The 12,685-nt window shown below is 46.8% G+C and overlaps 1 protein-coding gene across 5 annotated transcripts in view; it reads left to right on the top strand.

Moving 5' to 3' along the window:
- Positions 1-12,685, top strand: part of SCUBE1 (signal peptide, CUB domain and EGF like domain containing 1) — a 165,734-nt gene that overhangs the window by 15,921 nt on the left and 137,128 nt on the right. For 3 of the 5 annotated variants that reach the window (XM_077169101.1, XM_077169102.1, XM_077169104.1), the window contains exon 3: positions 5,435-5,563. In XM_077169101.1, the coding sequence (XP_077025216.1) occupies positions 5,435-5,563 (129 nt within the window). Of the gene's footprint in view, positions 1-4,209; positions 4,359-5,434; positions 5,564-12,685 lie in introns of those variants that run through there. The other 2 variants (XM_077169105.1, XM_077169103.1) reach the window with 2 other exon arrangements.

The raw sequence follows: 12,685 nt of genomic DNA, 5'->3' as shown, positions 1-12,685 counted from the left end.
GAGCTTCCATACCTGATTATAAAATAATATCATGTAGTATATGCTAACATGAATGCATTATTTTAGGCAGTCTCTTGTATTGGACCACGAGATGTGAAGAAAAAGCCTGGGCTTTTCAATCAGAACAAGCTGTGTTTAAATCCTGGCTTTCTCATTTAATAGCTGAGGGACTCAACAAGTTGGCTAATTGCTATGAGCCTCAGTTCCCACATCTGTAAAATGGGGGTGGTAATCAGCCCCACCCAGTGGGCGGTTGTGAGGAGTTGGTGAAGTGATCCTGGCAGGGCACTGAGAAGGGTGCAGCCTGTTCACATTGGCTGTTGGTATTGTGTGATTTGTGCTAAGCCACGCTCCCTTTACTCCCTCTCCTTTGGCCCTCCTGTAATCCTGGGAGTAGTGGCTGGGCTCAAGGAAAGGCCTGCTGGTTCCTTAGCTCCCCTCTGCCAACTTCCCCTCCCCCAGCAGAGCTGGGGTATGGGGGCACAGAGGCCGGTGGGGGCTGCAGACATGGCTCCAGAGGTTGCCCCTGAAAGGAGAGCTGGGGTCTAAGCCCCTGGCCTGGGTGTGGCAGCCCACTGTGGTGATTTGATTGAGGCTGTGGGGCAGGGGGGCTTTTGCTGAGCTGTCTGGTCACACATCAGCAGAGCAGGAGGGAAGAGCCTGAGATGGCAGATGTGGGTGCTGACTGGAGGCGGCAGCTCTGTGGTTTTCCTCCTTTTGCAGAAGAGGAGATGGTCCCAAGAATCTCAGTGACTGCATGAGGGAACACAGTTGGTGGTGCCAGGTCATGGGATTCCTATGGGACTGCCCCCTCACTGGGCCCCTCTTAACCCCTCACCCACTCCTTCAATCACATACTATGTGATTGATACTCAGTATTTAAACCCAACATGGGTATCTACTTGAAACGTGATTTCTAGAATCCTCCCTACTATATGCCTGGCATGTGACTCTGTGAGATGCCAACTTACGCAATTAATTTTAATTAATGCTCACACCAGCCCTCAAAGAAGATGATATTAGTTCAATTTTACAAACAAGGATACAGAAGCTAAGGGCTGGGAAGTAGCTTTTCCTAGCATATCATATGTCAATCTGAACCCAGTCTTGCCTTCCCTGCCACCCACTGCTTTTCTGAACAGAACCCTAAAGTTCCAGCCACAGGCACAGCACTCCTCTAAATGGAGAATGTATACTGGTCCCAACTTCCCAGAGATAGCTCTGGGAAAGCAGATATGGGGGCTGAACTGATGGGGTTGGGGGCTCTGTTCAGGTCTCTGGGGATCAGCAGCTAAGTTTAATGTACAGTCAAGTCCTTTTCGTGGACCCTGCCCTGCCTGTGGGTCCTTTAAGAGTAAATGTCCAGAGAGCTGTCTCTGCCCCCCTCCATTCCTTCACTCTCTCCCCACCCCACCTGCCTGTTCTATTTTGTCTGGCTTTAGCAGTCCTGTACAAGTAGTCCCAGCACAGTGGGCATCTAGGAGGCCTGGGAGGCCTCTTCCAGGGGTAGCAGTTCCCACATGTGTTTTTACAATAATAAATCTCCTTGCCTGGTGGAGATGTTTTTCAGTTGGTTTGTTTGTGTGTTTATCTCTTATATATTTTTTTTAAAAAAAAAAAAGGAGGGACGGTGCGCTGGTGGTTCAGTGACAGAATTCTCGCCTGCCATGCCGGAGTCCCGGGTTCAATTCCCAGTGCCATGCAAAAAAAAAAAAAAAAAAAGGGTCACATTGATTCAAAAAATGAAAATTTAAGGCACAAATCCAGAAAATCAGGCTGGCTGGCCTCAGGGCCTGTGGGAATGTTTCAGGTCCAGGGATTGAGAAAAATCGATTATTCTAAGAGATACTCAGACTTGGGAGAACTCTTTGGGAATGGATTAAGGGGAACAGTGTGCAGTGATCATTCCTGACTTTTCAGATGGCATCGGCTGTGTCTTACCCTATGGAAAGTCAAAGGGAAGAGAAAGGAAGGAGTTGTTTTGTTGACGATTCGGTGACCTCTTCATAATGCTTTATGGGTGTGGTGATCAAATAGTTTATCATTTGGATAGTGATAAAGTTGCTTTTAATAATTATACCCAAACAACAGGCAAGTCGGGTTATCCTAATTAAGGGAAGAGACATTTTCCTCATACCTCATTACTAGAACAGCATATAGTTTAATTGAATTTTATGAATATGGTGAATCTAAAACCAGGTTCCTAGATAGATGAATGAATCAGTAGGTGTTTGGATGGGTGTGCACAGGTTTGGATAGATTGATGGATATTTGGATCAGTGAATATATGGATGGGTGGCTAGGCCAAATGAGTGGATGGATAGATGTTTGGAGGATGAATGTTTAGATAAATGGAAGAATGGGCAGCTGGATGACTGTTTAGATGGATGGATGCAGCATGCATGTTTGGATATATGGGTAGGTATTTGGCTGAATAAGTGGATTGGTGGGAGAGCTGAATAAATGGATGGATGGATAATTGGATGAATGGAAGAATATTTTGATGGATAGGTTTTAGTATGAATAGATAAATAGTAGAATGGCTGGGTAGGTATCTACTTGGATAAGTTCTGGGGTCACTAATGGTTATATAATGGGTGGGTGGATGGGGGTTTGGATGGACAGGTGGATGAATGGAGGCATGACTGACTTGCTGAATATTTGGATACATGTGCAGGCGTGTGTTTGGATGTGTGTGTTTGTGTATGTGTGCATGGATGGAGAATCAGTGGAAGGATGGATGGGCAAATGTGTTGAATAATTGGGTAATACTTTCTTGATACCCAATGTAAATGCACCAAGGGTGATATAACATATGGGAAGTACTCTGCCAATGTCACAGGCATTCTAATATATTAGAAAGGACAAAGGCTTAGTGGATTGAAGGGTGTTTGTTCTGATTCTTGCCCTACCACTTACTGTGTGATCTTCAACAGTTACCTCTCTGTACTTTAGTTTGCTCAACCATAAAATGGAATTTAAAGTCCTCACTCTAGAGAGTTAACTGTGAGAATTCAAAGGGCTGGCGTTTGACTCAGGGGTACATACCTGTGTACTTCCTTCTGAGGTACAGCTTCAGAGAAGGAATCCTTTTACCAAACATGGAATAAAAGTCCGTTCACTCAGTCTGATTGATATAACCTAAGTCACATGCCCACCCTGGGACCAATTGCAGTTGCTAGTGCCATGTGCTATTTTAATTAGCATCCCGTCTTTAGAGTTGGGATGGGATTGGGATGGGCCAGGAACAGGCCAGACTGAGTTGCCTGCCTGATGAAATCTGGGGACTGCTAAATCAGATCAGGTGAAAGGTGATGGTAAGATTGAGAAGTGGTGGGAAGGGGTGACCACTGGAAAGACTATAGCCATATTAAGGGTTTAGAAAAAGCGTGTTGTGGTGGCTGATTAGATACGGGGGTAGGATAACACTGCTTACTAAAATGAGGAACCCCAGGGAGATGCAGTTTGGGGAAGGATGAATGAAATTGTGGCAGGTTGCCTCTGTAGTGTACAGAAGATCCAGGGGATGAGACAGTTGGATTGGTGTGTTCAGGGCTCTGAGAAGAGGTCAGGGCTACAGGAAGACTGAGAAGCAGCAATTCATCCAGCCTGTATAAACCCATGTGCCCTTTCAATATACATAAAAATTTAAATTTTCTAAGTGTATTAAATATGCTTAGAAACCATTGAAATGAGTTGAGTTGCAGAATTGAATCTGCTCCCGGGTCCTGGAGAATGGTTGAAGCAGATGGCCAGTGCAGGCAAGTTAGGGAGAAGCCACCTATCTGCTGTGTGCCTTTGGATGACTTGCATAGCCCAAACCCTGTACTCTGGTGCCTTTGGTGCTGCTGCTCTCATTGCAATTTTTCCACCTCTGCCTGGCAGCATCTCCAGCAGGCAGGTGTCAGGCAATGCTTGATCACCTCCAGATCCAGGGAGCTCACTACCCCGAGACGGGCATTCCTCTTAGTGAACATTATTTGGCCCCCGGTTATATTTCTGTCCTCCGGTCCAGTGTGGGGCGAGCGCGGAGCTCGGTGCTTCCCAGCACCAGGCCCCAGGCATTTGTAAAGATGGACAGTTTTAACCCTCGGTTTCCTCTTTTCACCAGGCTGCCCCCATTCCAGCTTTGCAGCTGCGGCCAGACCTCAAAGCTCCCTCTTTGACCTGGTAGTGGTTGGGCTGCTGCTTCTCAGGCATTCACGCTTCAGGAAGCATTTCCGGTTCCGCTTAGCTAGGGCATTTCCGGTTCGCTGTGTGCTTGTGGTACTTTCATCCGAACCTCCCATACCCGTCCTTGTCCGTCAGGCTTCTCCAGATCAAAGCAGGTTTGGTAGACATGGGGGAGCGGAGAGGAGGTGCGAATTTGAATTTTGGATGGGAGGCTGAAAACCCAGCATGAGATTTGGGCACCCAGGCCGCCGTCCCAGAGGGATGGAATGGGCGGGACGTAGGCGCCCATGGGCTCCAGGGCCCGGCTGCACCTCTTCTATTGCTGTTTGTTCCTAGATGGGTGAAGTTTGGCAAGTTTTTAGTCTCCCTATACCTCGTTTTCTTCTGTGCTGTGGTAAAATTAAAATAAGGATGATAGCAACTACTTGACTAAGTTAGTGGGGGGATTGAAGAATGGCATCTAAAATGTAGCAAGTAGGTCTTGTACATAGAGGCCTTCCTTGAATGTTAACTGGGGATGTTTCTGTTATTCTCTGATGCCTCTCAATTCTCTCTGGAGCTCCAGAACCCTTTGACCCCTAATGGGAAATGTCAAAAAAAGAACTAAAACAGCAAAAAGGGTGACCTTTACAAAAGCTATTGACCATTGTTTATGAAACAGAAGCCTTTGTTAGAATAAGGAAACTGGAGCAGTAGAAAATCAGACTTCAGATGCTGATGTGGAGAGACATTTTTTGGAGAAGTGTGTAGACTTGTCTTTCATTCCAGGGATTACATTTTTTGGTGGTTGCCTTTTCTGCCTGTGTGCAAAGTTAATTTTAGTTGAGAAGCCCCTGCTTTACATGTAGTGAGCCCTCCATCCTCGGGAGAATTTTAGATAGCCTGAATACCCAGTCCTCAAGGATTATAGATAGGAACCCCACGTGTTTATTAGCATTAAGAGGTTTGATAGGAAGACCAGTCTGGGTTTGAATCTTGCCAGCTTCACTGTGGTTGGAGCTGGGTGAAATCGTGTGGAGGGCACAGCCTGCAGGCACTTGGCACATGGCCCTCTCTTTAAGGTGGTGGCCAGCAATCTTTTTCTTTGCAGATCCTCATCTTTATAATCCTTGGGTTCCCAGCCCCCAGCAAGGACTTGAGTAAATAACTGTGAAGTCATCCCATTATCATTCTTGTCCTTGTGGCTTTGTTGGGGGTGGGGGTGGGGGTTCAGGGGACCCCAGACTCCTCCTCTGACACCTTTCACACCCTCATTTTGCAGACATTGATGAATGTGAGAATGACTACTACAACGGGGGCTGTGTCCACGAGTGTATCAACATCCCAGGGAACTACAGGTGCACCTGCTTTGACGGCTTCATGCTGGCTCATGATGGACACAACTGCCTTGGTGAGTGATGAAATTGTGGACCCCTGGGCATACCCAACCAGTTTCTCAGCTCTGGCTTGCTGAATTGGGGCGATGGGAAGGCTGGCCTCATTTGATTGCTTGAGAATTCTTATTTAACTCCAGATGATGCCCTTGATTCAAATGTTTATTTTAAACCAGTTGGATAAAGTTTCTAAGCGTAATGCAAGCTTGCTGCATAAAATTGTAAAAAATGTAGGAGAGTAGGGAGAAGTTGTAAACTATTCTAGTTATGCTTGTGTGTTTCCTTTCATCTTCTCTCTGTGCCCATCTGTAGGGTCTCATGTCTTGCTCTCCCTTTAATGTCACGTATTCCATGGGCATTTTATTGTGGCCTGGTATCCCATTGTCATGGTTGCCTCATAGTCTGGTAAGTGGCTGGACCAGAGGTGGTTCATGGTCTGTAGAAGAGACCTGGGACAAGACAGCTGGAGCCCATGGACTAGGAGTGTGGACTCAGCAGGAGTGTGGCCAGGACTACCTTACTTAACTTTTTTTCGGTCCCTTGAGGGTAAAGGGAGACTGGTCAGAGAAGCTTCCTCTTGGGAAGGAAGAATAGATCCCAGAATCTCTTAACCATTCCTGACATGGTGATCTTTGAGCCTCTATCATCTCTACTGTAAGTGGAATAATTATGCTGCCTATTTCACCACGTAGTTTGTGAGGTTGAAATGACTCCATGGAGGTAAGGTGACTGGTTCTTAGTAGGTGCTAACTAGCCAGCAAATGGGTATTATTATTTCTCTAGGTGACCCGGCCACTCCTGTGTGGTCAGCCACTGAGATTGTTTGCTTTCTTTTATATTTTTTTAAACCATTAGAATCCAGAAATGACTCTGGGCACAAAACTTTTCTTTTTCCTGTTTTCCCAGTTGTTGCCTTAGGAATGTTTCCCAGAAATGGAACTCCTGGGTCAAAGGATCATTTGGGTTTTTTTTTTTTTTTTAATGGCTTTCAGCACAGTGCTTTCTAAAAGGATTTGACAAACCTTCCATTGTGCCAGCTTGTTGCTGGTGCATGATATATGAAAGAGTTGAGGTCCTCGAGACTCTGGGACTTTTCCTTTTAGTGGTCATATTAGCCTTAGATTTCCCTGTGTATTTTTGTATAATACATATTGGATCTTAGATGAGCTTGTTAGGAGAAACAGATCCGTGAACATGTCTGTTCACTCAAAATAGAAATGCTGAAGCTGAGGTTGGGGGTGTCCATGAAGGACCACCCCTGCATGACACGACTGTGGAGGTGAACTGATTCCACAGGGAACTTCAAAGAGGAGGCGGCACTGAGCAGGGTCTCCAAATATCGGGAAGAAGTTTCCTGGGTGGGGAACTTAAAAAGTGGGGCAGTGGACACAGCATATACACATCACCATGGTGGCTTCTCCAGGCTGGCCTGGTGAGGGGCAGGCTGGCCAGAGGTGGGGCCACAGAGGTGGGTAGAGCTGTCAGTTACATTGTATAGAACTGAGATTATACAGCATTTATCAGACCAGATGCTAGGTGGGTATCATCAAGTGTTATCTCATTTAATCTTCACACACAAAAAAAGTGCTTGGCTTTCCCAGTTGTTTTTCTCTTTGTCCAAATGACAAAGAGTACATTTCAGTAATTTATTAGTCAGCAAAGGAAGAGAATGATGTGATGAGCTGACAGTCCCTATGGGACAACCTGTTAAAAGCAGGTAGTGTATTACCCAGCAGTCAAGAGGATGGATCTTGAAAACTGCCAGTTCTGGACTCAAGTCCTGGCTCAGTGGGTTGTCCGATGACCTTTGGCTGGTCTTTCTACCTCTCTGTGCCCCAGTTTGCTCAACTGTAAAATGGGACTCATAATCCCTCTCTTATAGGGACCTTGGAAGGATTCAATGAGATCATGAATGTAGAGCATCTGGTGAGCATTCAAAATATAATGGGGGGGGGGGGCAGGCCACTGTGGCTCATCAGGCAAGGTTCTTGCCTGCCATGCTGGAGACCCGGGTTCAATTCCTGGTGCCTGCCCATGCAAAAAAAAAAAGCAGTGAGTAGCAATCTCATCACCAGCTTCTGGATGAGGTATATTGATGTGGTGCTTTGATATCTCCGACTTCTGTTGGGGCTAGTGCCTGCTGTCTGTACTCCCTGGGGTGTGTCTGGCATATGTGAGTCCCTTTCCAACCATAGCACTCTTAATCTGTACAGAATCACCTGTTTATAAACACCCTTGTCCTTGGCTATGGCAGGTATGCCCAGTGTCTCTGGCGCCTGACCCCACCAGTCTCCAGATTAGCAGTGGAGTCGACACAGGCCTTTGGTGCAGCAACACTGTTTTCACAACAAATTCCTTTTTCACTGGCCAATTTAGAAGAACTGGGTAGGATTCCCCAACTGCCTCCCTGGACAGATTGCAACTTCATACAACTCTCACTTGCACATATGGCAACCAAGAAAAGGCTGTCTGTTATTCCTCTCCTTTCTACTGAGGGCAGACCCTCCCTCAGGGCTTATTCCTTCTCAAGAGGAAACTCTGACACTAGAGATCTCAGACTTTGGTTCTGCTGGGCTCCAACCCAGCCTGACCCTGTGACCTCAAGTGGTGAGTCTCAGAACCTTGGCTCCCTTATCCATAAGATGCTGTAAGAATCACAGCTCCTGGTCCAGTGTCAGTACCACAGAAGCTTGATATATGTTGGCTGAAACAAGTCATTCACATCCTTAGAGTCTTCTGGGCTTGTAACGTAATGACCTTCAAATTCTGGTCACCACTCCTGAGTTGTATGATTTGGAGCTGGTCGTTAAAACCCTCCAAGCTTGAGTTCCCATAACTATGAAATGGGTTGGTGATACCTGTCTCAGTGGGTTGATGTGGTTAAATATGGAAGTAGGTGTGGAGAGCCGTACATCCAGATGTGAAGTTCTGTGCAGCCACTGGATATTGTTACCATGTGCAGAGGTCTCACTCTGGCCAGCTGTGGTCCTCATTTGGCCCCATGCGTGTTTGCTTTATCCTCATAGTGTGGCTTATTTTATTGAATTGTTTGCCACATTGACAAGTCAGATGATATCCCGCATAAAAATTGGTATTTGTAGCATCATTCCTGCTTGGCCGCATCACCTGTCCCCTGAGATTTGTGGGACTTAGAACAAGAGTACAAACAGAAGCCCACATCCGTATCTGAATATTTAAGTCTTTACTGAAGTTACCTAGCTAGATGGTATTCTGTCTTTCTGCATCAACAGATATTCCTTCCTGGTGGCCTGGAAGGCCAGGCCTGAGTTTAGGATTCTAGGACTCTTTGGCATTTTGTGCCAGAAAATGATTTGGTGGGCAGCACTTGCCTCTTGCAACTCTTCCCACCCATGATTCCATCCTGCACCACAAAGGAGCCTTGCTCACATACTTGTGAATACCTGAAAGCTCAAATTCTGGCCATGTGCCCCCTTTAGCTACTGCTTGTACTAAGTGTCATCTGTCCTTCCAAGGTGTGGTCAAGCCTTGGAAAAAGGCCTGGAGCCATTTGGGCCGGGAAGTTTAGGGTCCCAGATACACAAAATGTGGCCCTGAAGGGTGTGTCTGTGTTCCAGGTGCATGTGCCCCCTTAGTAATAGGTTTGGCCACAGAAGGGGCAGAGTAGGGTCATCCAGAACACAGGGCCCAGTGCAGGGTCACCTCTTGTCCAAGTGTGAGTGTGGTTTTGGCAAGAACTGGCAGGAGCTATTCTGTGGCCAGCCCCTTTGGAGGGTATGTGTGCTCATCTGCTTGCCACAGTCCCCACCACTCCCTATTGTTCATGCCCGATTGGCTTTGTTCCTGTGGATTACCTCCTTGGCCTCTATAGAAGCTGTTCTGCTTTCTGACATACCTCTTGGCACGGGGCCTGCCCTGCTATGTCTGTGGCTGCCAGGGGCCAACTGAAGTGTAAAGGGTTCTGTGTTTTCATGCTTTGTGGCTTTTGTTCCTGGTCAGTCCCTTTGAGCCTCACCCCCAGCCCATCACCTGTTGGCACTGTTCACCGTTTGCATCTTCCCTGTTGTTTTGTCTCCAGAAGGCTGAGCTAAGAGTCCTGACCAGCTGTAACATTCCTCCCTGAGCCACCACTGAATTCCTCAGAGAGGATAGCTGGAGTAAAAGCCATCACCTTCGAGATAAACAGCGCAGTTTGAAAAGTGTTCTGAGTTAATTAGGAGAAATGGGGCTGATGGTTCAAGGGTTCTGTTCTTGCCTGTGTTCTCCCAATCAAGCCTTTCCTTTTCTTTCAAGTAAACGAGGTCGTTTTCTTGCAGTGATGGCTGGTCTCACCGCGTTCTGGCAGGTGGCCAAGCCCATCCCCTGGGGAGTGAAACCTGTTCTCTATTTGACATCTTTATTGAGGAATTTCTCAAATATAACAGAAAATGACATCAAGGGGAATTGAAACCCTGATGAGATCCTTGCTCACCCCCAATGACTGCTTTTAGCATTGTAATTACTTGAAATAGCAGTAGTTCTGTTTGAAAAATATTATTCCAAACTCCACGCAATTGGACATAAAAGCAATATTTAGGCTAATAGAATAAGACTTTTTTTCGTCTTAAATGAAAACCAGCAGTGGATTTTTTTTTCCCTTCTCCACAAAACCCAGGCTCCTTTTTCTCTAAAGCCATTAGTTCGCTTATCCAGATGTTTGCTTTGACCCTGATCTTTACCTTGACTTACTGAAAACTGAGTCTCTCAAATTGCTTAGTTTGACTCATGAACTTGTTTCCCAGCACTTTTTTCCCTGATAAAGAAAAGTCGTTTGTAGCCATGTTCAGAAGAAGATTTGCTTTACTAATCAGACTGCTCCACTTCCATTAACATTTCTCGAGCGCCTACTATATGCCTGCCCTCATGCTAGGTGATCAGTGTCCCTTAGTAAGATGTATAGACTTCGGTTGGACCCAGATTACCCAGGATATTGCGTTCACATTCTCACAATGTCCATGGGCACCACCGTTAGTATCTCCTTCATATAAAAGAGGAAACTGAGGCTAATGGAGGGAAGGTAACCAACGGAAGAGCCCAGGTCTCTGCTTTTTCTGGTTCTAAGCCTGTGAACCTAAAGAGCCAGGGCCCCTCTATTCATCCCTTATCCCCCAGCACCTGGAACTGTGCCAGCTCCAGGAATGCTGGCTAGGATCAGGAAAGGTATTCCTGTTGTGGAGTATTAGATACATACCCCTTGTTTCAATGCATAAGTGTGGTAGTGGCTGAGGACGCCCAGAAGTCCCAGCATCTGCCAGTCAGGCTAGGGAGCTGTGTGCTAGGTGCCAAGAGGACACGTCCTGCTCCAGAGTTCACTTCAAGGTTGGAGCCTCCCCAAAGCCTGCTCTGCCTCCCTTGGGCATCTCTTGTAGGTGCCTCGTGTGGCCATGGAGCTTCGCTCTGGACCTTGCGTGACCTTTCCTGGCTGCCCAGAGCCTACTTCTGTGGCTCCCATCCTTTCAACAGTAGCACCCTGGTTCCTCAGTCACTGGCTTATGAGACATCTCTGGCTGAGCCCTACTGTCCTCTTCCCCTCACTCTTCCCTTTACCCACTGTGCTTTCCAGCCCAGCCTGCCTTAACTGCGTTGAGCCCTCCTGCACATCTCTGCTGTATGCACACTGCTGCCTTGTGCCACCCCCACCATGGTGCACCTGGGGAGCAAGGTCTCTGCATCATTCCAGCCCTAGCCTTACTCTCTCCCTTGCTCCAAAGTCTTCTCCCACATTCTACACACCTCCTTGGTAGCTCTGTGTTGGTATTCTCTCTTCTTCCCCCTGAAAGCAGAATTTGTCTTGTTTATCCTTTCAGCTTCTTCCTTGAGCCTAGTGCAGTGTCTGGGATATCCTAGCTGCTTAATAAATATGTGTGGAATGAATGAATAAATGAATTTTTGAAGGTGCCTTATAACCTGTGAAAATGCTCTCTCAGCAGATCTCAGGGCTGGTCCTCTGTCAGAGACAAGAGAGAGTGGAGGGGCATCCCTGCCAGGGTTCCCAAGCTTGTGAGAAAGACAGAAATATTCTCCCCTTCACTGAAAGGTAGAAAGCATCATGTGAGCAGAGATACCAGTGCCTTTCAGCTAGAATCCATCCATTTATTATGCAACAAATATGCAAGGGCCACTGCTCTGTGCCAGATGTGGTTTTAAGTGCTGAAGATACAGTACTGAGCAAAATTGCCCTTGTGCCCAAGCTGGTGAAATTCCATAATAGAGGGAAGACTGTAAACAAACATATAATACTCATATCGGGTCAGGTCAAATCTACTGAAAAAAATAATAAAGCAAAATAATGTGAAAAAAAATGCTGGGAAGAGGGATGGCAGCATTAGGTAAGGTAGTATTCCAGCCACCACTCTGCACAAAACCTCCCCAAATTTAGTGGTGCGCAGTAGAATTTTATTCTGTTTATGGACACTGTGGGTCAAGAATTCAGACAAGGCACAGTAGGGATGGCTTGTCTTGGTTCCACGATGTTTAGGGCATGCTTGACAGCCAGGATCTGGCATCATCAGAAGACCTCTTCACTCATGTCTAGTGGCTCATCTTGGCTTGTCGGTTGTTACCTCCCATGTGGTCTTTCCACATGGGCTGGTGGACTTCCTCCCAGCACAGCACTGGGTCCCAAGAGCTGGTCTCCCTAGAGAGCAAGATAGAAGTATATGGTATTTCCACAGTCTAGCCTGGGAAGTGACTTTGCCCAAACCCTGCTGGTCACAGCAGTTACAAAGGTCTACCCAGACTCATTGGGAGGGGACATCCTGAAGGGGGGGAGGGCACCATTTGAAGACCTAGGGAAGCTCTTCCTTCCAGGCAGAGAAGGGACAAGTGCAGTGGGCCTGAGATGGGGACAAGCAAGGTGTGTTTGGGGAACAGCCAGAAGGCTGGAGGAGATGAGGTGGGGGAGGTAGGCAGGCCAGGCCTTAGTAAGGAATTTGGATTTGATTCCAAATAAGCTGGGAAGCCATGGGACATTTTACCTGGTAATCGATATGACCCAGTTGACATTTTAATTAAAAACAAAATAAAACAGGCTTTCTGGCTACTAAGTAGAGAATGTGTCACAGGGAATGAAAGGAGACCAGTTAGGAGACCACTAGGCAGGAGCCTAGACCAGAGATGTT

The sequence above is a fragment of the Tamandua tetradactyla genome, chromosome 7, assembly GCF_023851605.1.
Source record: "Tamandua tetradactyla isolate mTamTet1 chromosome 7, mTamTet1.pri, whole genome shotgun sequence".
NCBI classification, from domain to species: domain Eukaryota; kingdom Metazoa; phylum Chordata; class Mammalia; order Pilosa; family Myrmecophagidae; genus Tamandua; species Tamandua tetradactyla.
The sequence above is the reverse complement of the archived record's forward strand: the minus strand, read 5'-3'. Positions and strand labels throughout refer to the sequence as shown.